This window comes from Rhamphochromis sp. 'chilingali' (assembly GCF_963969265.1).
Source record: "Rhamphochromis sp. 'chilingali' genome assembly, chromosome: 18".
Classification (NCBI taxonomy): domain Eukaryota; kingdom Metazoa; phylum Chordata; class Actinopteri; order Cichliformes; family Cichlidae; genus Rhamphochromis; species Rhamphochromis sp. 'chilingali'.
This window is the reverse complement of record NC_137945.1, coordinates 33,301,400-33,329,277: the sequence shown is the minus strand read 5'-3', so window position 1 is coordinate 33,329,277 and position 27,878 is coordinate 33,301,400. Positions and strand designations below refer to the sequence as shown.

Genomic DNA, 27,878 nt, shown 5'->3' with positions numbered 1-27,878 from the left:
GCTAATACTTTTTTGCCTAACCCCACAGTGTGGATGTATCTCAAGAAGATGGGTCATTAGGCAGACTTGTCAACGACAACCACATCAGTCCAAGTGCTAAGATGAAAATATTAAATATCAATGGAAAGCCCCATCTATGCTTATTTGCAAGCAGAGACATAAGTCCAGGCGAAGAAATAGACTATAATTATGGTGACTCGGATTGGCTCTGGAGATGCAAGGTATTTCTACAATTGTACTTTTTGGAACTGATAAATTGCATACCGTAAGCCATTTTTACATTTGTACCTACTCAAATTGGCTTAATGTGACTTAGGGCATCTAGTTTTTCACTGAAATTGAGTATCACCTACTGTGCCTGGGGTCCCTATAGCAATGCAGCCGAGCATCCAGTGATATAAATGCCACAGCAAGCATGGACGTCAAGGTGACAAAATGCCTGCTGCTCAGTCTATACTTTAGTGTTCAATTCAGGGATCACGCTGTTAATTTTGGTCGCTATTTCAAACATTTCAGAGTTTCAAAAATGATGGCTTGGATTTTCACGAAGGAGGCGCACTCATAACTTATCGAGTGACACCATTGACCAGCCACCTGGTGGCATTCAGTCTGTCTATGTCAAATTTTCTGATCACTTTGGATCACTTGGAACCTTGGTGCAGTAGTTACTGAAAAACTACATGGTACTATAACCTACTGGAAAAACAGGGGTAGGTACTAATGGAAAACAGGCAATTGTGATGGCTGCCACATCAAAGCCCTCTAAAAGCACTAAAAAAAATATCAGCAGGTATGCAGAAATAAAAAAATGGCTTTCGGTTTCTAAATTTTAACAGTGATTGATGTTTAATGTGATTCTACACAGCAAAATCTCCAGTGTTAAATTAACACTGGAGAGTGTCTATAAGGGTCCACACCTCTGAGTGTTAAATACAACACTGTTGAGTGTTAAATTAACACTTTTGACAGTGTTATATGTTTAAAAGTAACCTAGTCAGTTTTGAAGATTAACAATGGCTAACACTGCACAGTGCTGATTTTCTAACACTGGAAAATAACTCAAAATGTTAGAAATATTCCAGTGTTAGAAAATCAGCACTGCTGACTAGGTTACTTTTAAACATTTAACACTGTCAAAAGTGTTAATTTAACACTCAACAGTGTTGTGTGGACCCATATAGACACTCTCTAGTGTTAATTTAACACTGGAGATTTTGCTGTGTAGCCTCTTTAGTTAGATTCATTTTAAATTTTGGCCCTCGAAGATAAATGGGCCCTAGTGACAGTTCGTTGCTGCTACAGGTGATTGTTTTACTCCTTTAGCAATGGCTTAAAAAATAAAGAAATCACACTGACTATTTGTCTCTTAATCATAGGGCCTTAAATTCTCTATACATGACAGTGAATATTTTAAAGACATTAGCTTGAAACTTATCTTTCTCATACAGTTTATTTAATGTTTCAAAAGCCTCTTCAAAAATGCACTGTATTTTCATTTTCTATCTGTTACACACGAAGACTGAGACCAGCCAGATTCAGAAGACTGTGAGCTGCCTAAAGCCGCAACCAAACAGCTTTCCAAACAATGATCTGGACCTGAAACATCCAGAGCCTGAAAGGGTAAATATAATCCAGTGTACCACTTAATGAACTAATAATTTAATCTATCATCATTCTTTATGGATGCTGTGTGTGTGTGTGTTTGGCAGTCACCTGGGTGTGATGTGATTTACATGGACCGTGGCTTGTAGGTCCTTTTCATTGTTTCAAAGTGCAAGTCTGTATAACATCTGAGTGTGTGTGTGTGTGTGTGTGTGTGTGTGTGTGTGTGTGTGTGCGCGTTGGTAAAGATGTATTAGCTGGACATTTCGTCTGAATACACACCACACTAGAAGGACATTTTGAATTAACAGGACAGAGGCGGTGTCCTGCTAATTTTGACTGAAATCTAACAACGTAGAGTGGTTTCTATTGGTCCACTAACCCTAAAAAAACAAAAAAATCAAGATGTCGGTTTAATACATATAAACTTGATTTTGTGTTAAATCTGTGTATCACCAAGAGTGTCCCTGGTGGTAGCGTGTGTAATAGCAGGACCTCATGAATATTCACACATGTGTGAATAATAATGAGGCTTGTGTGTAGTTGTCCCGCCAATTCTTACACAGTCCTTCCAATTCACATGTGGGTTAGATAACTGGTAAATGTTCCAAAATGACCACACCAAATGAACCACTGTATGTTGAACTTAATTGTAATAAAAGCCTGATTTACCTTGTTGGAAAGAAGACATATGAAGCTTTGCTTTTATATGAAACACTAAGGTTTTGTGTAATTATTCACAGTTATACTAAGTAAATACAGTTACGTACTTACAAAGTGGTATGAAAAAGTATTTGACTGATAAGTTATTTATTTTTTGGTTTGTTCTCTCATTTATCTGTTATCAGATTAGATGAAGAGAACCTGAGTGAATACAAATATAGGTTGTTTTCTATTATCTTATTTTTCAAGGGGAAATGCTTTCCTGGCCCTGTGTAAAGAGGATATTGCAATTCTAAAACAAATGTAAAAAAGAGTGACCTTTATTGGGTACACCTCGAACTGCTCGTTAACTACTCACTAATTGGGCAATCACATAGTGGCAACTCAATGCATTTAGGTGTCATGGTCCTGGGTCTCTCGACCCAGCATTTTGAGTTTGTGGTTATTTTTTATTCACTGTTTTAGGTCCTCTTGCCTTCACGTTTATCTGTGTTCCCTGGGTCTTGTGTTCACCCTTTCCCTTCACTGTGTGTTTTGTATTTATTGCTGTCTGTGTTTTGGTTTTTTGCTGCTCCATGCTTTGTTGTTCTGCTTTCTTAGTGTACAGTTTTGATTATTATTTTCCCATGTTTCGGTTATCATGGTTTGGTGTTCTGTCTCTGTGGCTGTATCCCAATTCAGGGTCTGCAGCCTTAAAATACGCAGCCTTAGCAGTCCACAAGGGCCGCGTACTCAAAGACCGCTAAGGTCGGAAGTGAGAGGCTTGTGAAATGGGACGGTCTAGGCTCCGTCGCACTGCTCAGGTTGCCTAGCAACCATGATACTCACCGCTGGAAACGTTTCTGTTGGATTGTGTGTCCACAGGTGTTTGTACTTTGCGTCACAATAAAATGACGGTAAAAGGCTCCGCCCACTTCCTATCCATGTCTCACCATGCAACGACTTTGTGAATGGACTGGAGAAGTGTAGTGGCAGAGTCCTCCATCAGAAATAAGATGTGTGTTGACTTTTTATTCTCCCTCAAAAATATTATGCCATGACGTGGCCCAGAGCAGCTCTGCTAACAGGTTATGGGCCCAGCACGCTTCCGCTGCGCAAGTTACCGGCAGGTGTTAAAAGTTTGGCACGATTGAGTGAGTAAGCGTTTTTGTGCATCATGAGCAGACGCACGGCAGAGTCGGGCAGTCGATATTCCCGTTTGCAATTTGATGGAGATGAAAGGAAATATGAGATATGGGAAACGAAGTTCCTTGGTCATCTCAGACTACAAGGTTTGAAAGATGTCATCTTAAAGGCTGAGGGTGATGAAGAAGCCGATGGTGAAGATGATGACAAAAATGCAGAAGCATATGCAGAGTTGATACAATTTCTGGATGACAAAAGTTTATCGTTAGTTATGAGAGATGCAGTTGATGACGGACGGAAGGCCCTAAAAATTTTGAGAGGTCATTATGCAGGAGTGGGCAAGCCAAGGATCATAAGTCTGTACACCGAACTCACTTCTCTCACAAATGAAAAGAATGAAAGTGTGACGGACTATATTATCCGAGCAGAAGCAATTATCACAGCGTTAAAAAATGCGGGTGAGTCACTAACTGATGGACTTCTGATCGCAATGATAATGAAAGGTCTACCAGAGACGTTTAAACCCCTGATTGTGCACGTTACACAGAGTGAAGCAAAAATCACATTTTCAGATTTTAAAGTAAAACTCAGAAGTTATGAAGAAACCGAGCGAATGCGTGTGGCTATAACTAATGACAACGTAATGAGGACAAAAGTGCAATCAGACCAGGATTCTACTTCATGGCGAGCAGATGACCGAAGATCAAAGAATAATGAGATTGTGTGTTTTAAATTTTCGACTAAAGGGACACACTGCAAGAACGTGCCGATCTAGAGTATGGTGCAGTTTTTGCCGGAGTAGTACACACAAAGATGCGACCTGTAGAAGGAAGCTAAGACGGGATGAAGCGAGAGGGGTCGTGGAGAAGGACTACGCGTTCAAGACGGGCTCCAAACCCCAGAGGGTCCCGGACGGCGGCCAAGAGATGCTGAATAACCAGCTATTGGTGGATACGGGAGCGACGTCACATATCTTCACGAAGATCGAGAGTTTTAAGACTTTTGATGACACATTTCAACCCGAGGCTCATTGTGTAGAGTTGGCTGACGGAAGGCGGAGCAGAGGAGCTGCAAAGTGGCGAGGAGATGCTGAGATAAGTATGATCGACAGTAAAGGACGCAGCCACAAGGTAACATTGAAACAAGCACTCTACATTCCATCGTTCCCACAGGACATTTTGTCAGTAAAAGCAGCTACTAGTAACGGAGCCACTGTGGTTTTCAAACACGGGGACAGTTTTCTTAAACATGTTGATGGAACAAAATTCCCTATATATGAACACGAGAGACTGTTCTTTATAAACACTGTGCAAGAGTTTGAAGATAAATGTAATGGATGTTTTGATATGCAAACGTGGCATGAAATCCTAGGACACTGTAATTATGAGGATGTTCAAAATCTGCAAAATGTCGTTGATGGAATGGAAATTAAGGGTAAAATCAACAAAAATATGCAATGTGAAGCCTGTATACAAGGGAAGTTTATTCAAACTAGGAACCGAGAACCGGATGAAAAGGCCAGGGCAGCATTAGAGTTGGTACATACGGATTTGGCTGGTCCGATTACGCCAAACTCTAAAGAAGGGTTTAAGTTTGTTTTGTCGTTTGTTGATGATTATTCAGGTGCAACATTTGTATATAATCTGAAACACAAAAGTGATACAACTCAAGCAACTGAAAGATTTATTGCAGATGTGGCGTCATATGGGAAAATCAAGTGCATTCGTTCTGATAATGGAACTGAATTTACAAGCAGTCAGTTCAGAGATTTATTAAGTAGACACGGCATTAGGCAGGAAACTTCGGCGCCATATTCGCCTCATCAAAACCGAACAGCAGAGAGGAACTGGCGTACACTTTTTGACATGGCGAGATGCATGTTAGTTGAGAGCGAATTGCCAAAGTCTTTATGGCCATATGCAGTACAAACCGCGGGAGTGATTAGGAACCGATGTTTTAACAAACGCACAGGTCAGACAGCGTATAAGATGTTAACTGGAAAAAGACCTGATCTTTCTAGAATGAAAAAATTCGGATCATTGTGCTATGCTTATAAACAAAATAGGGGAAAGCTGGATCCAAGATGCGACAAAGGTGTTTTCTTGGGATATGACAAAAATAGTCCAGCATATTTGATCTATTTCCCAAAAACCGGGAAGGTTGAAAAGCACAGATTGATAAAAATACTAAATCCCGCGACAATGGATCAACAAACACAGAGTGATCAGATGTATGAAGATGAGGTTTATGAATCCAGAAAAGATGGTGAACCCAAACAGACGAAGGATGAGGACATTCCAGATGGTAGTGAAAGCAGTCAAACTGAGTCCGAGGTTAAAACTGAGGATAAAGTAGATGCTGGAGCTACACGTTATCCATCCAGAATCAGAAAGAGACCTGATTATTTGAGTGATTATATCACGGATGTGAAAGAGTGTGAAAATGAACAGATGCAAACTAGTGTTGATTATTGCTACAGATTGTTGTGTGAAATACCCACATCATTTAGTGAAGCTATTGTGTCAAGTGAGTCAAAAGAATGGGAAAAAGCGATGAATGAAGAAATTCAATCCCTTAAGGAGAATGACACATTTACTTTAACCACTTTACCAGAGGGTAAGAAAGCAGTGGGGGGTAAATGGGTTTATGCCGTTAAAAAGAACTCAGACGGATCAGACAGATATAAAGCTCGATTTGTGGCTAAAGGTTTTAGTCAAACAAAAGGAGTTGATTATGAGGAGACTTTTTCACCGACTGCTAATTTATCGAGTGTGAGAGTTTTGATGCAGAAAGTGGTTCAGGATGATATGTTGGTTCACCAGATGGATGTAAAAACCGCCTATCTACACGCACCAATAAATGAAGAAATATATATACAACAACCAGAAGGTTTTGAGACAGAATCAAGTGAGACTAATAAACTGGTGTATAGACTAAAGAAATCACTTTATGGGCTGAAGCAATCGGGTCGTAACTGGAACCAAACCTTACATGACTATTTAAGCAGTTGTGGATTTAGACAAAATATTGCTGATCATTGTGTGTATTCAAAAGAAACTGAAAGTGAAAAAGTAATCATCATAGTGTGGGTGGATGATTTACTCATTGCAGCTAACAATGAAAATGTGCTTTCAGGCGTGAAAGAAATGCTCTCTTCTAAATTCCAAATGAAAGATCTGGGGAAACTTAACCATTTTCTAGGAATAGATTTTCTTCAAGAAAAAGAATGTGTCAAAATGTCATAGAAAATATATATTGAGAACATTTTAAAAAGATTTAACATGCAAAACTGTAAGCCAAGGTTAACACCCTGTGAACAGAAATGGACTCATTCTGATAAATTCGAGACATTACCAGATGTGAGGAGATATCGTGAAGCGGTAGGATGTCTTATTTATCTGAGCTATTGTACGCGACCTGATTTAAGCTATGTTGTCAGCAAACTGTCACAACACTTCAATGCGCCAACTGTTGATGATTGGACAGCAGTGAAACATGTTCTGAGGTATCTAAAAGGTAGTCAAGGAAAAGAACTGTGTTTTAGGAAATGTTCAAGTGGAAAACTAGGTCTACAAGCATACAGTGATGCAGACTGGGCATCCGATGTTTCTGATAGACGCAGTATGACAGGTTATTGTGTAAGCCTAAATGAAAATGGTCCTTTGATATCATGGAAAACCAAAAAGCAGACAACTACAGCACTATCAACTTGTGAAGCCGAATACATGGCATTAGCAGCAACAATTCAGGAGTGTATGTATTTGACTTATTTGATTCAAGATCTTGATGAGTTTGAGTATGAAATACCTATGATATTGGAGGACAATCAGGGAACAATCGCTTTGTCAAAAAATCCAGTGAACAGACAAAGATGTAAACACATTGATGTGAAATATCATTTTATAAGGTCAGCTGTACATGAAAGGAAAGTGCTCATTGATTACTGTCCAACTGAGTCAATGGTAGCAGATATGATGACGAAACCAGTTTCAAAGTCTAAGTTAGACAAATTCTCTGTATTTGTGTTTGGAATGTAAGATGTTTTTTTCGGAGGACTGTTTTTCCCCAACCTGTGTACAAGTGGGGGTGTTGGATTGTGTCCACAGGTGTTTGTACTTTGCGTCACAATAAAATGACGGTAAAAGGCTCCGCCCACTTCCTATCCATGTCTCACCATGCAACGACTTTGTGAATGGACTGGAGAAGTGTAGTGGCAGAGTCCTCCGTCAGAAATAAGATATGTGTGTTGACTTTTTATTCTCCCTCAAAAATATTATGCCATGACGTGGCCCAGAGCAGCTCTGCTAACAGTTTCATACAGTATTGTTTGACAGAAATAAAGGAGAAAATTCATTTGTTTTTGTTCATGTGTTTGTTTTTCTATGAGCTTTGATGTGATAAGTATCTGAGGCTGAGACCACGGGACTGTAAAACATGATTGTTGGGCTTCATTTCTGTACTGAACAGTCATTTTAAAATTAGTTAGTAATTAACAATTAACTAATGTTGTTCATGAAACTAAAGTGGCAATGGCAATGAAAATATAATATGGCCAATATTAAAGTTATTATTATATTAATCATTACTTGTTATTACAGCAGTGAACTTGAACTCTGTGTCAAATACTGAGCTTCAGTAAAGATTCAAGTTGCAGTTATTTATATTTCCCATCACCTTAAATCTTCACTCAAAGACAAGTATCTTTGACAGTGTATATATCGATGTATTATATATAAGAGACAAATGTTGTTCTTTTAATATGTTGGTATTACTAAATTTGGCTCAATGCTGACATATATGTGTAAAAATAAAATGTACGAGCTGTGATAACCGTTTGTGATAGAATGAAGAGTAGACTGATATATTAAATATTCCTTTATTGAGTGAGGAAATCAGACCATGTCATAACTGCTTTAAGTCCTACAGAATAGATATCAGAGCCTTAAACAGGCTGACTTCTGCTAAATGGGTCAAACTGGGCACAAAGTATACAAACACATAACATATTTATAGAATATGATGGAACACTATAGATCAACTTACCTCAGAATATATAAAGCATAGAAATAATTACAGCAATATGATCCAACAAACACAGCAGTACTACTAATGCAAAATACTCAAAGCTTCCTAGAACTGAAACAAACATGGACATTTATTTTGAGGTCCATTCTGCTGCTGATACATACTTTAGGTTTGTGAATATTAAACTTGTTCCTGCCTTTCATAGTGTTTCCCTTGAAGGCCCTGAGTACTTTCTCCCACACTAAAAACACTGGAATGACAACATTATTTGAACATGACCTAATCAGACTGATTCAGGACAGACAATGAGTTCTTTTAACCTTTTCTAGCGTCCTTCACACAGAGGGAACAGTCTGTCTATTCTCTCCATCTGTCAGCTGCTGCTGGCTCTTCCTCCTCCTCTTCCTCACACACTGCTGAGTTTGTCCTGGTGGATCATCAGGGGTGCAAAGCCTCACAGATGATGTGCAGCAGTGGGTTCCTCAGTTTGTCCTCACTCTGGACACTTGCAGTTGTCACACATGGAAATCAAATGTGTGATAAGCTGCAGGATTCAAACACAAGTGTAACTTATAAATACATGTTCATACTTTTATTCCACAATCAGAGAGAAAGAAAAAGAGAGAGAGTGCAGGACAGACAGACAGGTGACAGTCTCAGGTGTACACACTGCTACAAAACAGCAAAAGAGAAGGAGGATTTAGTGTTTGTGTTATTCCGAGTGCTAAACAAGAAGAGTTCCCAGATGGTACAGTGGACACATGTGTGACTCCTGTGATTAAAGCTTCTTTCTTTCAGCTTAACGAGTGAAACAAACGTTCAAACACACGTTAAAGTCCGTTTGGCTCGACACCACCGAACAGAGGCAGCAATATAACATAGCTAACATTAACAGTGCAGTGAATCCTCCTTGTGCCGTGATATTCAGGACTGCAAACCGAGCAGCATCACTGACTTTCAGCTTGTTGTGTTTGTGGATATATGACTGACTTTAATTATCCATAAAAACATCACATTCTCTGTAAGATTAAGGTCAACTATTGAACGGCGTATATTTTAAAGTAAAGGCTTTAAAACAAAGTAAACGCTGAAAGTACAAACATCACTAATGTCACATAACTTTGCCAACATGTGGCCAACAGTAATGTTTTAATGTTCTTCGTTATTAAACATTTGTACATAAATAAGTGAATTAATATTCAGTACTTACTTTTCCAAGTTTACTCTTTGGCCGCCCCGCTTCCGCTGTTTTTTTTTGGCAAAATTATCCACACCCAACGCCGCGCTATGCATTCTGGGATATGTTGGGCCATGAAGTCTACACAGCCACATCCTTCAAATTCAGGGAAATGAAGGACGCATTTGTGGGCCACATTTCGAGCAGCCTTTGAATTGAAACTTAAAATGCGGCCTTTAAGGCTGCAGACCCTGAATTGGGATACAGCCCCTGTTGCTCTCCCCTGTCTGTGTTCTCTGTCAAATCCCTGTGTGAAGCCATGTCTCTGAGTCTGTCTCTGTGATTTTGTGTTTCCTGCTTTACTTTCAAGGTCTTTGGCTGTATCCCAATTCAGGGTCTGCAGCCTTAAAGGCTGCATTTTAAGGCCGATTACATCACAGCGGCGCGCCGAAGGCTGTCCCAATTCAAAGGCTGCTCGAAATGCGGCCCTGAAATGCGTCCTTCATTTCCCTGAATTTTAAGGCTGTGGTGATGTAGACTTCGTGGCCCAACATATCCCACAATTCATAGCGCGGCAGTCACTGTGGACAATTTTGCTGCAGACGGCAGAAGCGGAGCGGCCGAAGAGTAAACTGTTAAACGTAAGTACTGAATATTATGTCACTTATTTATGTGCAAATGTTTAATAATGAGGAACATTAAAACATTACTGTTGGCCACATGTCGGCAAAGTTATGACATTAGCGATGTTTGTACTTTTAGCGTTTACTTGGTTTTAAAGCCTTTAAAATATAATAATACAATAGTTGACCTTAATCTTACAGAGAATGTGATGATTGTATGGAAAATTAAAGTCAGTCATATATCCACAAACACAACAAGCTGAAAGTCAGTGATGCTGCTCGGTTTGCAGTCCTGAATATCACGGCACAAGCAGGATTCACTGCACTGTTAATGTTAGCTATGTTATATTGCTGCCTCTGCTCGGTGGTGTCGAGCCAAACGGACTTTAACGTGTGTTTGAACGAGCTGACGGTTCACTCGTTAAGCTGAAAGAAAGATGCTTTAATCACCGGAGTCACACATGTGTCCACTGCACCATCTGGGAACTCTTCTTGTTTAGCACTCGTATTAACACAAACACTAAATCCTCCTTCTCTTGTGCTGTTTTGTAGCAGTGTATACACCTGAGACTGTCACCTGTCTGTCTGTCCTGCACTCTCTCTGTTTCTTTCTCTCTGATTGTGGAATAAAAGTATGAACATGTATTTATAAGTTACACTTGTGTTTGAATCCTGCAGCTTATCACACATTTGATTTCCATGTGTGACAACTGCAAGTGTCCAGAGTGACGACAGACTGAGGGATCCACTGCTGCACACCATCTGTGAGGCTTTGCAGCCCTGATGATCCACCAGGACAAACTCAGCAGTGTGTGAGGAAGAGGAGGAGGAAGAGCCAGCAGCAGCTGACAGATGGAGAGAATAGACAGACTGTTCCCTGTTTATGAAGGACTGCTAGAAAAGTTTAAAATAACTAATTGTCTGTCCTGAATCAGTCTTATTAGGTAATGTTCAAATAATGTTATCATTCCAGTGTTTTCAGTGTGGGAGAAAGTACTCAGGGCCTTCAAGTTACACACTACGAAAGGCAGCAACAAGTTTAATATTCAGAAACCTAAAGTATGTATCAGCAGCAAAATGGAGCTAAAAATAAATGTTTGTTTCACTTCTATGAAGCTTTGAGTATTTTGGATTAGTAGCACTGCTGTGTTTGTTGCATCATATTGCTGTAATTGTTTATATGCTTTATATATTCTGAGGTAAGTTGATCTATAGTGTTACATCATATTCTATAAGGATGTTATGTGTTTGTTTACTTTCTGTCCAGTTTGACCCATTTAGCAGAAGTCAGCCTGTTTAAGGCTCTGATATCTATTCTGTATGACCTAAAGCAGTTATGACATGGTCTGATTTTCTCACCCAATAAAGGAATATTTAATATATCAGTCTACTCTTTGTTTATCAGAAACAGTTATCACAGCTCGTACATTTTCTTTTTACACATATATGTAAGCATTGAGCCAAATTTAGTAATGCCAACATATCAAACGGACAATATTTGTCTCTTATATATGATACATCTGTATATACACTGTCAAAGATACTTGTCTTTGAGTGAAGGTTTAAGGTCATAGGACATATAAATAACTGCAACTTGAATCTTTACTGAAAATCAGTATTTGACACAGAGTTCACTCACATGAATTTCACTCACATGTGCTGTAGAAGTGATTTGATTTGAGAGTTCAAACTCACTGCTGTAATGGCTTATGATGATTAATATAATAACTATAATATTGGCCATATCATATTTACACTGACTTTAGTCTCATGAACAACATTAGCTAATTGTTATTTACTAGCTAATCTTAAATGACTGCAGTACAAATATGAAGGCCAACAATCATGTTTTACAGTCCTGTGGTCTCAGCCTCAGATACTTATTAAATCACACAAAGCTCGTGTAGAAACAAACACACAAACAAAATATGTTCTCTTTCATTTCTGTCAAACAAAACTGTATGAAACGTTTCCAGCGATTGGTGTTATGGTTGCTAGGCAACCTGGGCAGCGCGATGGAGGCTAGACCGTCCCATTTCACAAGCCTCTTACTTCCGGCCTTAGCGGTCTTTGAGTACGCAGCCTTTGAGGATCGTTGAGGCTGCGTACTTTAAGGCTGCAGACCCTGAATTGGGATACAGCCTTTGTCTCATGTCAGTGTTTTCAGTTTTGCTTCCTTGGTCTCGTTAGCCCTGATGTCTCCCACCAGTGTTCACCTCCTGCCTCTCATTCCCCTCGTTATGCCCTGTGTATTTTAGCCCTGTATTTTCTGTGCTCCCTGTCGCGTCGTAAACGGCACTAATCCTGTGCTGTGTGTCTCCCCGTGGATTAGTTTTGTATTGTCTCTTATTTTCCAACCAGCAATAAAGCTGCCGTTTTTGAGTTTCACTCCAGTCTTCCGAGAGTCTGCATTTTGGGTCCTTTTCCTCGTTCCTGCCTGCACACAGCTGAACTATGACATTTAGGTATGTAGACATGGTCTACATACATACCTGCATGTTAGACCTAATCCCGAACCAAACTATTTAAAGCGGTATTTCCTTTAATTGTTGCTCCAGTTTTGGATATAATGAATTTATTTTTAGAAAATGGATACGTACCATAGGATTTTAAGGTTGCTGTAATTAAACCTCTATTTAAGAAACCCTCTTTTAATCAAGACAACTTAATGAACTATAGACCTATATCTAATCTTCCCTTCATATCTAAAATTCTTGAGGTAATAGTTGCCAATCAGGTGTGTTAGCACTTAAACAATAACGACCTGTTTGAAGAGTTTCAATCTGGCTTTAGAGCTCATCATAGCACTGAAACAGCTCTGGTGAAAGTTACTAATGATATTCTCATGGCCTCAGATAATGGACTGGTGACCATTCTGGTTCTACTGGACCTCAGTGCTGTTTTTGACACATTCAATCACAATATTCTCATAGAAAGGTTTGAAAATGTTGCAGGGATCAAAGGAACAGCACTAGGCTGGTTTAAATCTTACTTGTCCAACAGACTCAAGGTTTGTTTACGTAAATGATAAATCCTCTTCAACCTCTATGGTTACTTGTGGCGTACACCACAGGGTTCTGTACTTGGACTGACCCTTTTTACTATATATATGTTCCCTATTGGTAAAATCATTAGACAGCATGGGATAAATTTCCATAGCTATGCACACCTAAATCCTGATGAACCTAATCAGTTATAAAGATTACGGGCATGCTTGGAAGACATAAAAACCTGGATGTCTTCAAACTTCCTCCTTTTGAATTCCGACAAGACAGAAGTTGTCTTTGGACCAGAAGCTCAGAAAAACAAATTACTTGGTCAGTCCCTTCATCTGGATGGCATTAAATTAGCCTCCAGTAATAAAGCAAAGAACCTCTGTGTTATTTTTTGACAAAGACATGTCATTTAGATCTGACATGAAAGAGGTTTCTAGGGTCTCCTCCTTCCACCTCCGTAATATTGCTAAAATTAGAAACATCCCATCCAGGAGTGATGCTGAAAAACTAGTTGATGCCTTTGTTACTTCAAGGCTGCATTACTATAACTCTTAACTATCAGGAAGTCCACATAATGCAACTAAAAGTCTTCAGCTGATCCAAAATGCTGCAGCCAGGGTTCTGATGAATATCAAAAGAACAGATGACATCTCCTCCCGTGTTTTAAATGCACTTTAGAACAGCACGCAGCAACACTACATATGAGCGAGCGGAGGGAGGCATGGGGTCTTCACAGAGCCCCACTCTCTGCCAGCCGTCAGGGCGGGGGGGCCTGAAGGTGGAATTGGCCATCTGATCGAGGCCTGGGTTGCAGCGGCCCCCTGCCACTGCGGAGCCGGGGACGGTCTGCTTGATTTCCACCTCAGGGAGGAGGGCAACATCTGGGTCTGGGTATGAGTTCCCCCTCCGGGGCAAGAATACCTGGACCTGGGATGTAGAGAATGTTTGGGGAGTGTGATTGTGTGTACAGTGTCCATTTATGTCTGTGTCCACGTTGGGTGAGGGCCGAGTGTTTGTGGTTGTGTGTATGAGGGTGGGAAGGTATGTTTGTGTCTGCCGTACACATCACCACAAACAACACCACAAGCAGAGCACAAGTTTTAAGCCAGCGTGGTGTGATTATAGATGCCGTGCAGGTGGGTCCATCTCACATGCAGCGGCATCGCAGAACACGCCCCGCCACATACCCTCTTCCCCCGACTAAGACCGAGGAGCCACCTCCCCCCCCCCTCCATGAGCAAGCGAGGGAATAGGCCTGGAGCATCAGCGCCCCAGCCCAGCCACGGGGAAGTGACTACCTGGGCGTTCGCCTGTAGATCTAGCGGCGCTGGTGACGAGGTGGTTCCAGGGACCGCCCACGCTTCCAGCGGCACCCCCATCCCGCTAGCGCACCAGCCTGTGGCTCACCTGAGCCGGTCGTTCCCTCGCGCTGTCCAACAATTACAATAATTATACGGTTGCTGTAACAGATTGTAGATACAATGCAGGTGAGTCCATCTCACCTGCAGCAGCATCCCAGACCAGCCACAATAATAAAGATTTTTCTATTTCATTATAAACTTTGTCCTAATTATGTCATGAGTTTTTACTATTTAAAAAGAAAAAGAAAGCATCACAAAAACACTTAAGGTCATGAAAATTAATTGTATTGCTGCAATACTTAAATATCTGTGGTCTAATCTATTTTTATTCACCAATCTCATTGTAGCAATAATATGCCTTTTTGGTCCAAGTTAATTATTTGAATTTTAAAACTCTTTTAGCCAAATAACTTTGAAGTTGTTACTAAAACTCATCATCCCCATTTACTACTTTTGTTTCATTCTTTAAAAATTTAGAAGCATAAATATCAGTCTTTTGGAAAAATTACATTTTATACAGTATTATTAAGTCTACATATTCCAAGTGAGTTATGTCAGAATGCACTAGAGCAATTTAACTCTATTACATCATAGCATTCTATTTGCAAGAATCCCAGTGTTAATCCACTGTTCTTGGCCAATGATATCCACTCCTCAGCACTATGGGGGCGCTAATGTACATCTACGCTGGTTGCCAACCACCATGAACATTTAAAGAGCAGAAGAAGAAGAAGAGGACACTAAAGAGTTCAGGTGCACGACATGAGGATTTAATGAGACAGCTTTTATCTTACTGCTTTCGTGGAAGATCAGGTGAGAACCATACAAATTCCCTTACACATGATGTTTATATAAATATATTCATCCAATAAAGCAAAGTAATATAGGTTATTATATTACGTTCGGATACACCAAAGCATCTAATTTTTGACAGTTTAGCTAGCCAGCATGCTAGTAGCAAAAGTTTGACATTCTGTTGCTGTTGGTTTGATTAATTTTGGTTTTAGCATCACAAAACTTGTGGTTTTAAAACTAGTGAGATCTGTTTTCAGAAAATATTTTACAAATGAAACAAAAACTGTAGGACAAATATGCTTATTGTTCAACCATACTAAATCATTATTTTAATTTATAACTTTAAGAAATATAAAAGGTTAAGGAAATGTGGATATGAAAATTAACTCATTAAGATTTGCAGTAACCTTAGACCAAATAAAATATATGAAACAGAACTTCCACAGGTAGGGCATGCAGCCTCTGACACACAGTGATACAAGATAGGAGGAACTTTTGGGAAACACAGATATTTGGAACCTTTAGGGGAGCTCTCCCCAACATAAATAGATTTTTCGATCTGTTTATTTCTATGTCTACATACATTTTGTAGTATAATGTGTTATTTCTAAAGTCATTAATACCTGATCTTTGCAGGGGATGGCGGCAACAAGGCCACGGAGAGCTAAAATAAATCCCATACAAGATGCTAGGTATTACTGCTCCTTAGGTGAAGACAAGGCAGGATTTGATGTGAGGTATATTGATTCATTTAAAGGTGAGTTGATTCCAAAGAATGCAGTCAGCTTCTCAAAATAGAAATTTTTATGTTTTTTGTAGTTTTTTTGTAGCATACCATGCATGAGAAAATTAATAATCACGAATATAATTATACTTGTTTTATTATTATTATTATATTTCTATTTTTTCCTTGTCTTTCCCCAAGGAATTATGAACATGTTACATGTTCCAAAATAAATAATACAATATAATCAAATAAAAAACATATTTAAAAACAAGAAGGATTTTAATTAAATGGTTTATAGTTTATTGCCCAATTTGTTTTTGATGTGTGTCTTTAGGTCGCGGTGTGTTCAGCTGTCGGTCATTTCAAAAGGGAGATTTTCTTTTTGAGTACAGAGGACAAATCATAACTAAAGAGGAACAAGAAAACCGAATGAAACTTTACCATGATGCACTCAAGGTTTTCATATTTGATTTCAAGTTCAATGGAAAACAGTTATGGTATGTAACTGCTTTGATAAAGGATAAAATACATGAGGTTTACAAATTATAATATTCAAATAATATTTTGAATTGAATATTAAAATGTTATTCAGACGTTCTACAACCTAATATACTTAATGACTTTCTTTACAGAGTGTAATTGTTATTGTATACTTTTTGTTTTAGTGTTGATGCTACCAGAGAGGACGGCTCACTTGGCAGACTTGTAAATGACGATAATGTGAATCCAAACAGTAAAATGACAGTTACCAGAGTGGATGGAAGGCCCCATCTCTGTTTGTTTGCAATCAAAGATATTGGTCCAGGAGAAGAAATCACCTATAACTATGGTGATTCCAACTGGCCATGGAGAAGCAAGGTATAATGTAAATAGTACAGTATAAGTATAAATAGTATTAAATGAATAAAGGCTATACTGAAAAGTATGCATACACACACGGGTCCTGTGTAATACTCAACTGGACAGGTCCAGACATTAGAAGGACTGTATTCATCTTGGCTAGACCCAAAGACTGCCATTCATTATTCATGCTTCTTCCTTAGAAATCCAACATGGTGCCATCTCAGGCTGTGGATGAGATTGCAGCCAGTTCCTCTCCTAACGACGCAACAAAGGTAAATTGGAGTTTCAGTGTCAGATTGTTTTAGTTGTAGACTGAGGTGCTAGTTATTAGGCAGTATTGAGGTATGTGGGTCCTTGGTTATCTTGACCAAGTAAGATGCACGCATTAGGAGGACTGGGATTTGAAACAGGAAGTATAAACAACTGAGTTCTACCTACAAGTGCGCCCACACACACGGGTCCTGTGTATTACTCAACTGGACAGGTCCAGACATTAGGAGGACCGAGTTTCGAAATGAATTCAGATCAATGAGAGTTACTCTGGCAATTGTGCATACACACACGGGTCCTGTGTATTACTCAACTGGACAGGTCCAGACATTAGGAGGACTGTATTCATCTTGGCTAGACCCAAAGACTGCCATTCATTATTCATGCTTCTTCCTTAGAAATCCAACATGGTGCCATCTCAGGCTGTGGATGAGAATGCAGCCAGTTCCTCTCCTAACGACACAACAAAGGTAAATTGGAGTTTCAGTGTCAGATTGTTTTAGTTGTAGACTGAGGTGCTAGTTATTAGGCAGTATTGAGGTATGTGGGTCCTTGGTTATCTTGACCAAGTAAGATGCACGCATTAGGAGGACTGAGATTTGAAACAGGAAGTATAAACAACTGAGTTCTACCTACAAGTGCGCCCACACACACGGGTCCTGTGTATTACTCAACTGGACAGGTCCAGACATTAGGAGGACTGAGTTTAGAAATGAATTCAGATCAATGAGAGTTACTCTGGCAATTGTGCATACACACACGGGTCCTGTGTATTACTCAACTGGACAGGTCCAGACATTAGGAGGACTGTATTCATCTTGGCTAGACCCAAAGACTGCCATTCATTATTCACGCTTCTTCCTTAGAAATCCAACATGGTGCCATCTCAGGCTGTGGATGAGAATGCAGCCAGTTCCTCTCCTAACGACGCAACAAAGGTAAATTGGAGTTTCAGTGTCAGATTGTTTTAGTTGTAGACTGAGGTGCTAGTTATTAGGCAGTATTGAGGTATGTGGGTCCTTGGTTATCTTGACCAAGTAAGATGCACGCATTAGGAGGACTGAGATTTGAAACAAGAAGTATGAAACCCCAACCCTAAATCTGGTTTGCATAAAGACGTAGTTCTCGGCTTGGTTGAAATGAACTCTGATGTAGTTAGATCGCATATTTGAATTTCAGCTGATCAAGGAGCAAGAATGAAGCTTACTATAGGAAGGAGCATGTAAATACAACCGAAACAATCGCTAAACTCTTTCCTGTTAATGCTAAGCACATTTATGTAACATTGTTGTGTAAAGGCCATCCATTATGTCTTGATGGATTCATGACTTCATGATTTAATTATACTTTTTTACACTCCCAGTCAAAACTTTGGACACATCTTCTCATTTCAGAAAGAACAAATTGTAAGTCTAATCTTTTTTGGGTGTTGTGGGTCCACAATGAATTTTCTTTTCATTGTGGTTTTGTAATATATACCATAATATAAAACCTAGAAGAACAAATTGTTTTGAAAATGGATCTATATACAGCAGGTATTTTTCCCTTTAAATTTTGCATTGCAAAAGTTACAAAAATTGATTTAATAGTTTTAGTAACACTTGAACCTGTTTTTTTTTTTTCTTCCGTCCTTAACTCCTTTTTAAAGAGGAACCAAAACAACTATTTGGTTGTGATATTTTACATCACAAAAGTATGAATTTTGTTTTTGATTACACTGTTGTTGTTTTTTTTGTTTTTTTTTTACCAAACAGGACTGCGATCATGATCTAGTCCCTGACGAAATGTCAAGTTTAGAAAAATGTTTTGCATGTGGAGGACCTTTTTCGCCTCTGAAATGGAGTGGTGTGAGATGTGAAGGTAATTATTTAATTATGGAAGGTTGGGTACATTAGAATATCTTAAATATGATCCATAAGGAACACTATAAAAACTAATCCATAAGTAAATATGATATATGTTCATAATGAACCTTTTACATCTGCACTTTTTACATATTTACTTACCATGTCATTATTAAAGCTGCTATACCCAATTTGCAAAAACAAGTTAGCTTAACATATTTTTTTTTCATGTTCATAACAACATTTTAACAAAGCATAGCTATAAATGTTGTTTGGAGATTAAAGAAAAAAAAATGAAGTGGTTCTGTTGCATTTGTCTAAAACCATCAGCCAATAACATGGCTCAGTCCAGAAAAATGATAGAACAGTCTTTCCTGACTCCTTAAATTCTACATTAACATGGCTCCACCACACTATGCACTGGCCTGTTTAGCAGCAAAGCACACCAGGGGGTGTGGCCTATGGATAATATCCAATGGGAGGGGGGAGCCTTCTTGACTGTGTTTATGCTTCCATCTAGCCTGTTTTTTTAAATTGGGGAAAGCGGCTTTAACTACCTTTCTTTTATTAACTTAATTTTTCTCTGTCTAGTTTGCTACCAGTCCTGGCACAAAAGATGTTATGTTAGCCACAAGGTGAACCTCACTGAACCTCTTCCAGAGGTAAGTGTTTTTGCAGAATTCTTCTCAGTAAAATATGTAAGGTAAACAAAGTCTTACTTTGTGTTTTTGATTGTTATTAGGTCTTTAGTGAAGATAGTTCAAGTGAGGGGGCTTCATCAGAAGAGGAATATGTGCCAGATTCTATAGCTGACTCAGACAGCTCATGGGACAACAAATCAGAGCCTTTAAATATAAGTTGCAAACAAGTACAGAACTCTGAGATCTCCAGCAGTCAATCTGCTTGCAAAACAAAAAGACCTCGCCTAGAAAGTTTTTTAGAGAGAGTAGGACAAAGAATTTCAGAAGATGCCGAATCAATATCTGAAGATGGAATTGGCACAAGACAGCTCGACGTATCAGGGGTTATTGCCACAGCAGAAAAGTCTGATGCTGAAGGCATTGTTGATGACTCTAATACTACGGCTGAAGATTCCTTAAAAACATCCTCCTCACTAAGAAACAAAACATACTGCTACATTTGTGGAAAACTACAGACAAAGTTTACACGTCATTTAAAAACTCATGAGAAATCACATGCAGATGTTGCTCGAGTTTTAAGTCTTCCCAAGAAGTCCAAAGACCGTTTGAAAATGCTTTCTAAGCTGCGAAACAAAGGAAACCACAGACATAACTCGGAGGTCATCGCAAGTGGGATTGGATCATTAAAAACCAGACGCACATCAAAAAAACCCTACAAAGGAAAAGACTATATTCACTGCATTTATTGCGAGGCATATCTTAAAAGAGATCTTTGGAGACATGTTCGTAAATGTTCTTCAAAACCAGTGGAGGCCAATTCAGAGGGGGGACGAAAAAAGGTCTTGTCCCTGGCCTGTATGAGTGAGTCAGCTCTGTGTCAGCAAGTTTCCCCCGGTGTTTGGAAGACATTAGCTGTCATGAAAGATGATGAAATAACTTCTACTGTGCGAAGTGACTTCTCTATTCTTCAGCTTGCTCAATCATTCTTTAACAAACATGGGAAAGATCCCACCAAATTTGACTACATTCGCCAGACACTCCGAGAATGTGGAAGACTTCTGCTCACACTTCGGAAAGAATGCTCAATACACACTTTTGAGGATGCTGTAAGACCTGCAAATTTCAATGTGGTTATCAAAGCTGTTAAGAAGGTGTGTGGGTATGATGAAGAAAAGAACTGCTACTCGACTCCAAGCCTTGCTTTAAAGTTGGGACACTCACTGCAGAAAGTCTGTGATATTATACATTGCAGAGCACTGATGGCAGAAGACAGTGCACTGATAAAGTCAACCCAGAGTTTCAAAACCCTTTATGCTACAAAGTGGTCAGAACTCATCTCCCATACTGCATTAACCACACTAAACGAGCGGCACTTCAACAAGCCTTCCACACTTCCTTTCACAGAAGATGTTCAGCGTCTTCATAGACATCTGGAGAAGACTACAGAACAAGCACTGAAGGACTTGGAAGAGCATAGTTCACCAAAATCATACAGTGAACTTTGTAAAGCTACCATGGCAAATGTAATACTATTTAACAGGAGAAGAGGGGGAGAAATTTCAAAGATGACACTGAATGGCTTCCAGGAGAGAGACACTAGTACCCTGCACAAGGATGTTGCAATTGGACTGACAAAATTTGAACTTTACCTTTGTCAACACTTCAGTCGTGTAGAATTGAGGGGTAAACGAGGACGCAAGGTTGCAGTGCTACTTTCACCAGACATGGTGAATGCCATAACACGGCTGACAGAGAAAAGACAAGACTGTGGTGTTCTGGCAGAAAACATATTCCTGTTTGCCAGACCTCATTGTCTGACTCCCTACAGAGGACAGGACTGTTTGAGGATTTATGCGACTGAATGTGGGGCTGAAAACCCTGAACACCTACGTTCAACGCAGTTGCGCAAACATGTCGCAACTTTGTCTCAGATCTTAAACCTCAAGAATCACGAGTTAGACCAAGTTGCCAACTTCCTAGGTCATGATATTCGTGTTCATCGCGAATATTATAGACTTCCAGAGGCTACTACCCAGCTTGCCAAAATATCCAAACTACTGATTGCCATGGAGAAAGGGTCTCTCAAAAGCCTTCAAGGCAAAACACTTGAAGAGATTGAAATCGAAGGTAAAGTGGTGTTAAGGTTAAGAATTATACACGTTTCCTGCACTATAACCTTATAATTCATTAAGACAATCTTTTATTTTGTTAGATAACCTACAGTTGACAGATTCAAGTGAAGAAAGTGAGGTCGGAGCGGAGCGTGAGGAGGTCGGAGCGGAGCGTGAGGAGGTCGGAGCGGAGCGTGAGGAGGTCGGAGCGGAGCGTGAGGAGGTCGGAGCGGAGCGTGAGGAGGTCGGAGCGGAGCGTGAGGTCAATGAAGGAAATCTTGTATATCCACAGATTGGTAAGTACAATGTGATTAGTCTCAACTTTGTTCAATTTATGAAATCACATGACTAATAGACTTTATTACAGATTCTATAGATACTAGAATGATGAAGAAAGTTGTCAAGGAACCTCCAGGTATGTGTTTGTCATCATTTATTGAAGCTTTTACCTTTGTAACTACTTCCTAGACACTTTTGCTATCTTTGCTATCTTTATGTAAAAAAAAAAAAGATAATTCATTACTATCATTTTTCCAGTGATTGTTACCTTTGTCCAAATGGTAATTTAAAGAAAGTCAAGGATCTTTCTAAAGACCAGCTCAACAGAATAGAAAGGTCAGTTTTGGAGGATGGTCAGGTAGGAAATGCTAGTTTGAACAGGTGATTTTGAGCTGTGATTTAAAGTTCTAGAGAGAATCTAATGAGCAGAGGAAGTTCCAGAGGGTGCAATTAGCAGTGGCAAAGGATTGTACCCTCAGATTTATGATTTTGATGATGGGGGTAAGGAGGTTAGTGTTAGCAGTGTTGTGGGAGAGTGACAGTAAAGACAATCCCTCAGGGTGGCGGGGGCGAGGTTGTTGAAGGCTTAAAAGTTGATTAGGAGTTTGCACTCAATACTATAGTCAGTGTGCAGCCAGTAATGTTCTTTTTAGGATGTGGTGATATAGTCTCTAGAGTGAGTGCAGTAGAGTAAGGGGGCAGCAGAGTTCTTAATAGATTGCAGTTCTTGGAGGTGAGTTTGGGGAAAGCAAAGATGCTGGGATTCTTTTTGAGGGTGGAGAGAATGGATAGGATTAGGAAGAACAATATCATTGGGACTGCACATGTTGGAAAAAATGTCTACATTGTTCTACATTGGCCAGGTTGAGGTTGTGTTGGGCATGTGCAAACAAGGGACAGTGAGGAAGGTTTGTTGAAGGATGTTAGAAAGGAAGCTGCCCTGCAGGAGACAGAAGGAGATGAGATTAATCAAGAGAGATGAAAATAGTTGGTGTGTGGAGGGCTGATCTACTACTCTTTATTTACCTGGTTTGCGCTTCTGAAGTATTCCCTCTACGCTCTCATCCTCTTTCTACAGTAAATCAGTGGTGAGTGGAAAGTTGACCAGTCACCGGAGTAGTGATGGGTCGTTCGCGAACGAAATGGCTCTTAGAGCTGGTTCTTTGAAGTGAACGATGCGAGCCGGCTCCTTATTGGGAGCCGTGGATTTTTTTTTTTTTACTTTCTCTTGCCCTCTCTCTCACTTTTTTCGCTGCACGTCAGCCTTGTGTTTGCGCTGAGTAGAGACGGGAGGGGCGCAAACAGAGCCTTGCGTTTGCACCCCTCCCGCCTCTGAGCAGAGGGAGGAGCTAGGGGCGGTAGTTACACTCGCAACAGCAGTAGCACACGAAAAGAGCAGCAGGGAGAGAGAGAGAAAGAGAGCCGGGAGCAACAACAAGAGACAATGTCGTCACATTAGAAAGGTGGAGTAAAGAAAATGAGTGACACCAAGAAAAGAAGCAAAATCTAGAACCATTTAAATTTTACTGACAATACATAGGCAGAGTGTAGAGTCTGCAAGAAAAGGATATCATATAGAGCCGGTGCACGGGCACCTGAAAACTGTCCACTCATCAGTGCGATGGGAAGATAAAACACAGTGAATTAAGTGTGATATAAGTGAAGCTGCCAGTGTGTCTACCCACTGAGCTGAGCACTGGGCACTTGGTATTTTTAAATTTAAAGTTTAAATTTTAAAAGTTAAATTGTAAATGGTAGGTTTTTGTATTTTATAATTTATTTTTTAAATTTTATGTGGAGTGAATAAATAAAAGCAGATTTATATAATGAACATATATACATAGAAAACACGTTTTTAAACATTAGTAATTCATTTTGTGCATAATTTTATATTGTTGTTAATAATAAATGAATGAAAGCAACAAAATAACCTGAAGAGCCGGTTCGGGAGCCGAAAGAGCCGGCTCTTTTTAGTGAGCCGAGCCGAGAGAGCCGGCTCTCTAAAAAGAGCCGGAAATCCCATCACTACACCGGAGTCTTGTTTGGAGAAAAATTCAGCCTTGTATCTTTTAATATCAGCTGTAATAGCTCTAGCCATATTCCACATTCACATGTGTCACCTTAAACTAAAAGTCATAGTTGCGACTCTGGATTTATCTTAGAAACCATATTCAAGATTTCAAGGTCCATTAGTTGCTTGACCACATTCAGGAGCATTTGACATTACATTATAAGAGATTTAATACAACAAATATATGCTTACTGTTTTGTTTTGTTTTTCAGCACAAAGTAAAAATGGAGCGGGTAAGGTCATTGAACCCAACAGAATACTAAACAAGGAGATGAAGCCAAGCAGTAAGAAGAAAACAAATAAACAATCTGGTAAATGGTGACATGCATACAAAAGTCACTTAAGCACAAATGTAAACTTCATGCATTTTTGAACCCAGTTATCCACACCACCCAAGCCAGTATGGTGACTATGCTCATCTTTCTGCCAGGGACCGTACCATAATTCTACAACTTGGTTAGACAATTATATTAACCTACTTGGTAAGGTAAAACATAAATCACATTCAATGTGGAACAATACCTTGTATTAAGTAATGGGATAAATGTTTAAATTACTTTCCCTATGCCTGTTTTAATCTGTAATACATTTAAATACTTATCATTTTCAAAACAGCAATGCACCAAAACAATTAATAAACAAAGCAATGAGAACATATTATGATTTGGGTTTTTAATTTTGAGGATTCCTCAACCATTGGGCTTCTACATTATCTCCATACTCTGAACATCATCTTATTCCCATAGGCAGAATCTGGATAATATTGGAAAATTTGGGCTGGTTTGGCTAATTGTGGGCTGTAACCTGAACGTCTTGAAGAAAATTATGTTCACTGAAAAAACCTGAAGGCCCACCTCATGGTCAGGCAGGGTCCACCCTTGTTTTTAAATAAACATTTGAGTCAGACAGTTATATATGAAATGTTTGAGTATATGTTATACATTTCAAATTATTACAATATCATGCTATACATGTTTTTTGTTGTATAACGGTGTGTGGAATAAAATGCTCTCCATCCATAGTGATTTGCCATAGCTATTTATTGGAATTCTGACTTAATGTGGGCTACCTTTCAGAATTTTACATTTAAATAAATGTATTCATCCATTGTAATAAGTATTTAAACAGTCAGCATTACAGGATTTATACCAAAGAAACACTGTTACAACAAATTCACCTTAAAGGGGACATATTATGCAAAACCCACTTTTTTTTGTTGCTTTTGTATGTATATTTGGTTATGAATTGCCTCCCGACTCCTTAAGTGTAGGTTTTCAACAACTAAAAAAGGAGCTCTTTTAGGTCCCAGGTAGTGTATTTTGCACAATCCAGCATAATCACAGCCTCAGCACCTGTCCTCGTGGACAATGCAAAGGCCGTCTTTGGGCTGTGTAGACTAAACACTAACTGTTCTTAGCAGGGCTGTAAAACTAGTGTGTGCAGAACTCAATTCTTCGGCTTATTTGAAGGAAGCCGATTATCGCCATTATATTTTTGCATCCTACAACCATGTCAACTCACACAATTGAGCATAATACGTCCCCTTTAATTTAAAAATTGTTTAAAAAGTAGTTTGTTTACATTTATTTTTTTCTGCTTCTAGCTTCTCTGGAAAATGCAAGGAGGGTCAAAAAGCATCCTTGGTCTCCCACGGAGGTTGCTGCGATAATGAAGTATTTTGGCGAACATATCAAAAAAGGAAAACTGGCCACTATTATCGAATGCCAGCAATGCAAAACTGCAGAAGATCCTGCTCTGGCTGGTCGTTCTATTCAAAACATCAGAGATTTTGTGAGGAATCGGGGCGTGTCGTTGAAGAAAAAAGAAAATCCTATGTAGAGGAGTCTACATAACTCCAAAGTACTTCTTGGAGGAGTTACAAAAGATATTTTGTATGTTTTGGTTTCTCATTTATTTATTTTAGAATTTTACTATTAGAAGATTGGTAAATTCATTTTGTTGACACTGTTTTAGTGCATCTGATCTAAGAGGACATATAATTTTATATTGCCAGTTATTTTCATTTCTGTTAACAAAACAATCCTGTTTTTGTAAAATGCACTCAATTTGTTCCTTTTATTCACCTGTTGCCCTTTTAATACACACAAAATACATGTTTGTGTATGTGTATGGCCTTTGTCCTGTTAATAAAGTTAGCCCTGACAATTACTGTTCATGTCAGGGGGAGGAGCCAAGTTACCTAATTAGTGTTGTCCTCTTATTACACCATGTTGTCAGGTTCTTATATTTTGAGTTCTGGTGTGTTTTTCACAATTTTGAAGTGAGATTTGTGTTGTACAACTCAAATGGGATTTTTAAAGATGCACTTCATCTATCTAGCACAAGCGGAAAGGGGGGTCCGTTTAGTGTTGCAAAAATCTTGTTTGAAAAAATTGTCCTTCCAATTCACCTTTACCAGTGTGTGTGTGTGTGTGTGTGTGTGTGTGTGTGTGTGTGTTAACCACCCAAATGTGACTTAGGAGGACCACACTGTTATTGGGGGACTCCGTCAAAGTTTGCTTCATGGTGACATCACTCTGGTTTTAGGAGGGGTCTTCTCGTATTTCTTGACAGTTTGACCTACAGCATGCAGAACTGACTGCATGTGCTTTGTTTCTATGTTGAAATTTTTTGAAACTCAGGCTTGAACATTAAGATAGATAGTACTATACAACTTCTTAACTTGTTTTAGGCACTTTTTACTGCTGTAGTGCATGGGTTCTCTCTGGCTGTGTACTCTGGCTTCTTCCCACAGTCCAAAGATGTAGCTTATGGGGTTAGGTTAACTGGTGATTCAAAACTGCCCTTTGGTGTGAATGCAAATGCTTGTCCTTCCATGTTAGACTGGTGATCTGTCCAGGTTGTACTGCCCTATGGTAGCTGGTATAGGCCCCAAACCTGCTACCCCACAATCCTGATAAGGATAAGTGGAAGAGGATGGATGATTGCAAAGGAATCAGTTGTTAATTATTGTAGCCAGTATTTTTTGAGTGGAAAGCCCCCCCCCCCCCCCCCCCACACACACACACACACACACATGCAAATTAAAAACAGAAGCACAGGCCTGCCCAGTACAGTTGCAAGAAGAGCACTTGGTCTAATCTTTGTGCCATCTTTTCTTTGTTGCAGGATCTTGATGAAGAAATGCCTCAGCAAGGCTCAGAAGCCATGCATTCTTCTTCAGTGCAAGATTTTGAAGAGGTAACATTGACCTAGGACAGATTTTAATGAATGTTTCTCATGCACAATGTGTACCTTACGCTATTTGCCGATAGTGAAATGGTTTATTCATCCTCTTGAGTGATGCATTTTTAGTAACTGTCAGATTACTGTTCTTTTGTCTTCATTTTCTATCTGTTACACACGAAGACTGAGACCAGCCAGATTCAGAAGACTGTGAGCTGCCTAAAGCCGCAGCCAAACAGCTTTCCAAACAATGATCTGGACCTGAAACATCCAGAGCCTGAAAGGGTAAATATAATCCAGTGTACCACTTAATGAACTAATAATTTAATCTATCATCATTCTTTATGGATGCTGTGTGTGTGTGTTTGGCAGTCACCTGGGTGTGATGTGATTTACATGGACGAAGTTTATTAGTTGATATCTGCAACTGAATTGAAAACACCTCACCTTTCCAACTGTCCAAAACAAATAAATGTTGCAATATTTTGCTAACAGTTTCACAATCATCGTCTGGTGTGCACAACAATATCATCTTTGGA

General features: G+C 39.4%; 2 protein-coding genes and 1 long non-coding RNA gene across 10 annotated transcripts in view; 2 read left to right on the top strand and 1 right to left on the bottom strand.

Annotated features, from left to right (window-relative positions):
* The window catches only part of LOC308385725 (syncytin-2-like), a 102,963-nt gene that overhangs the window by 45,809 nt on the left and 29,276 nt on the right, over positions 1 to 27,878 (bottom strand). The window lies entirely within an intron of this gene.
* Positions 41 to 27,354, top strand: LOC308386061. The gene is made up of 3 exons (XR_013969705.1): positions 41 to 221; positions 1,519 to 1,620; positions 27,283 to 27,354. It is a non-coding gene; the product is annotated as an uncharacterized lncRNA (long non-coding RNA).
* LOC308385294 (uncharacterized protein) lies at positions 13,339 to 26,565 on the top strand. Its single transcript, XM_080864134.1, has 12 exons — positions 13,339 to 16,124; positions 16,429 to 16,591; positions 16,760 to 16,952; positions 17,606 to 18,145; positions 18,962 to 19,067; positions 19,643 to 19,713; positions 19,794 to 19,944; positions 20,500 to 21,819; positions 21,905 to 22,099; positions 22,171 to 22,218; positions 24,366 to 24,464; positions 25,757 to 26,565. The coding sequence occupies exons 4-12, from the start codon at positions 18,083 to 18,085 to the stop codon at positions 25,990 to 25,992; spliced, it is 2,289 nt and encodes a 762-aa protein (XP_080720260.1). The 5' UTR covers positions 13,339 to 16,124; positions 16,429 to 16,591; positions 16,760 to 16,952; positions 17,606 to 18,082; the 3' UTR covers positions 25,993 to 26,565.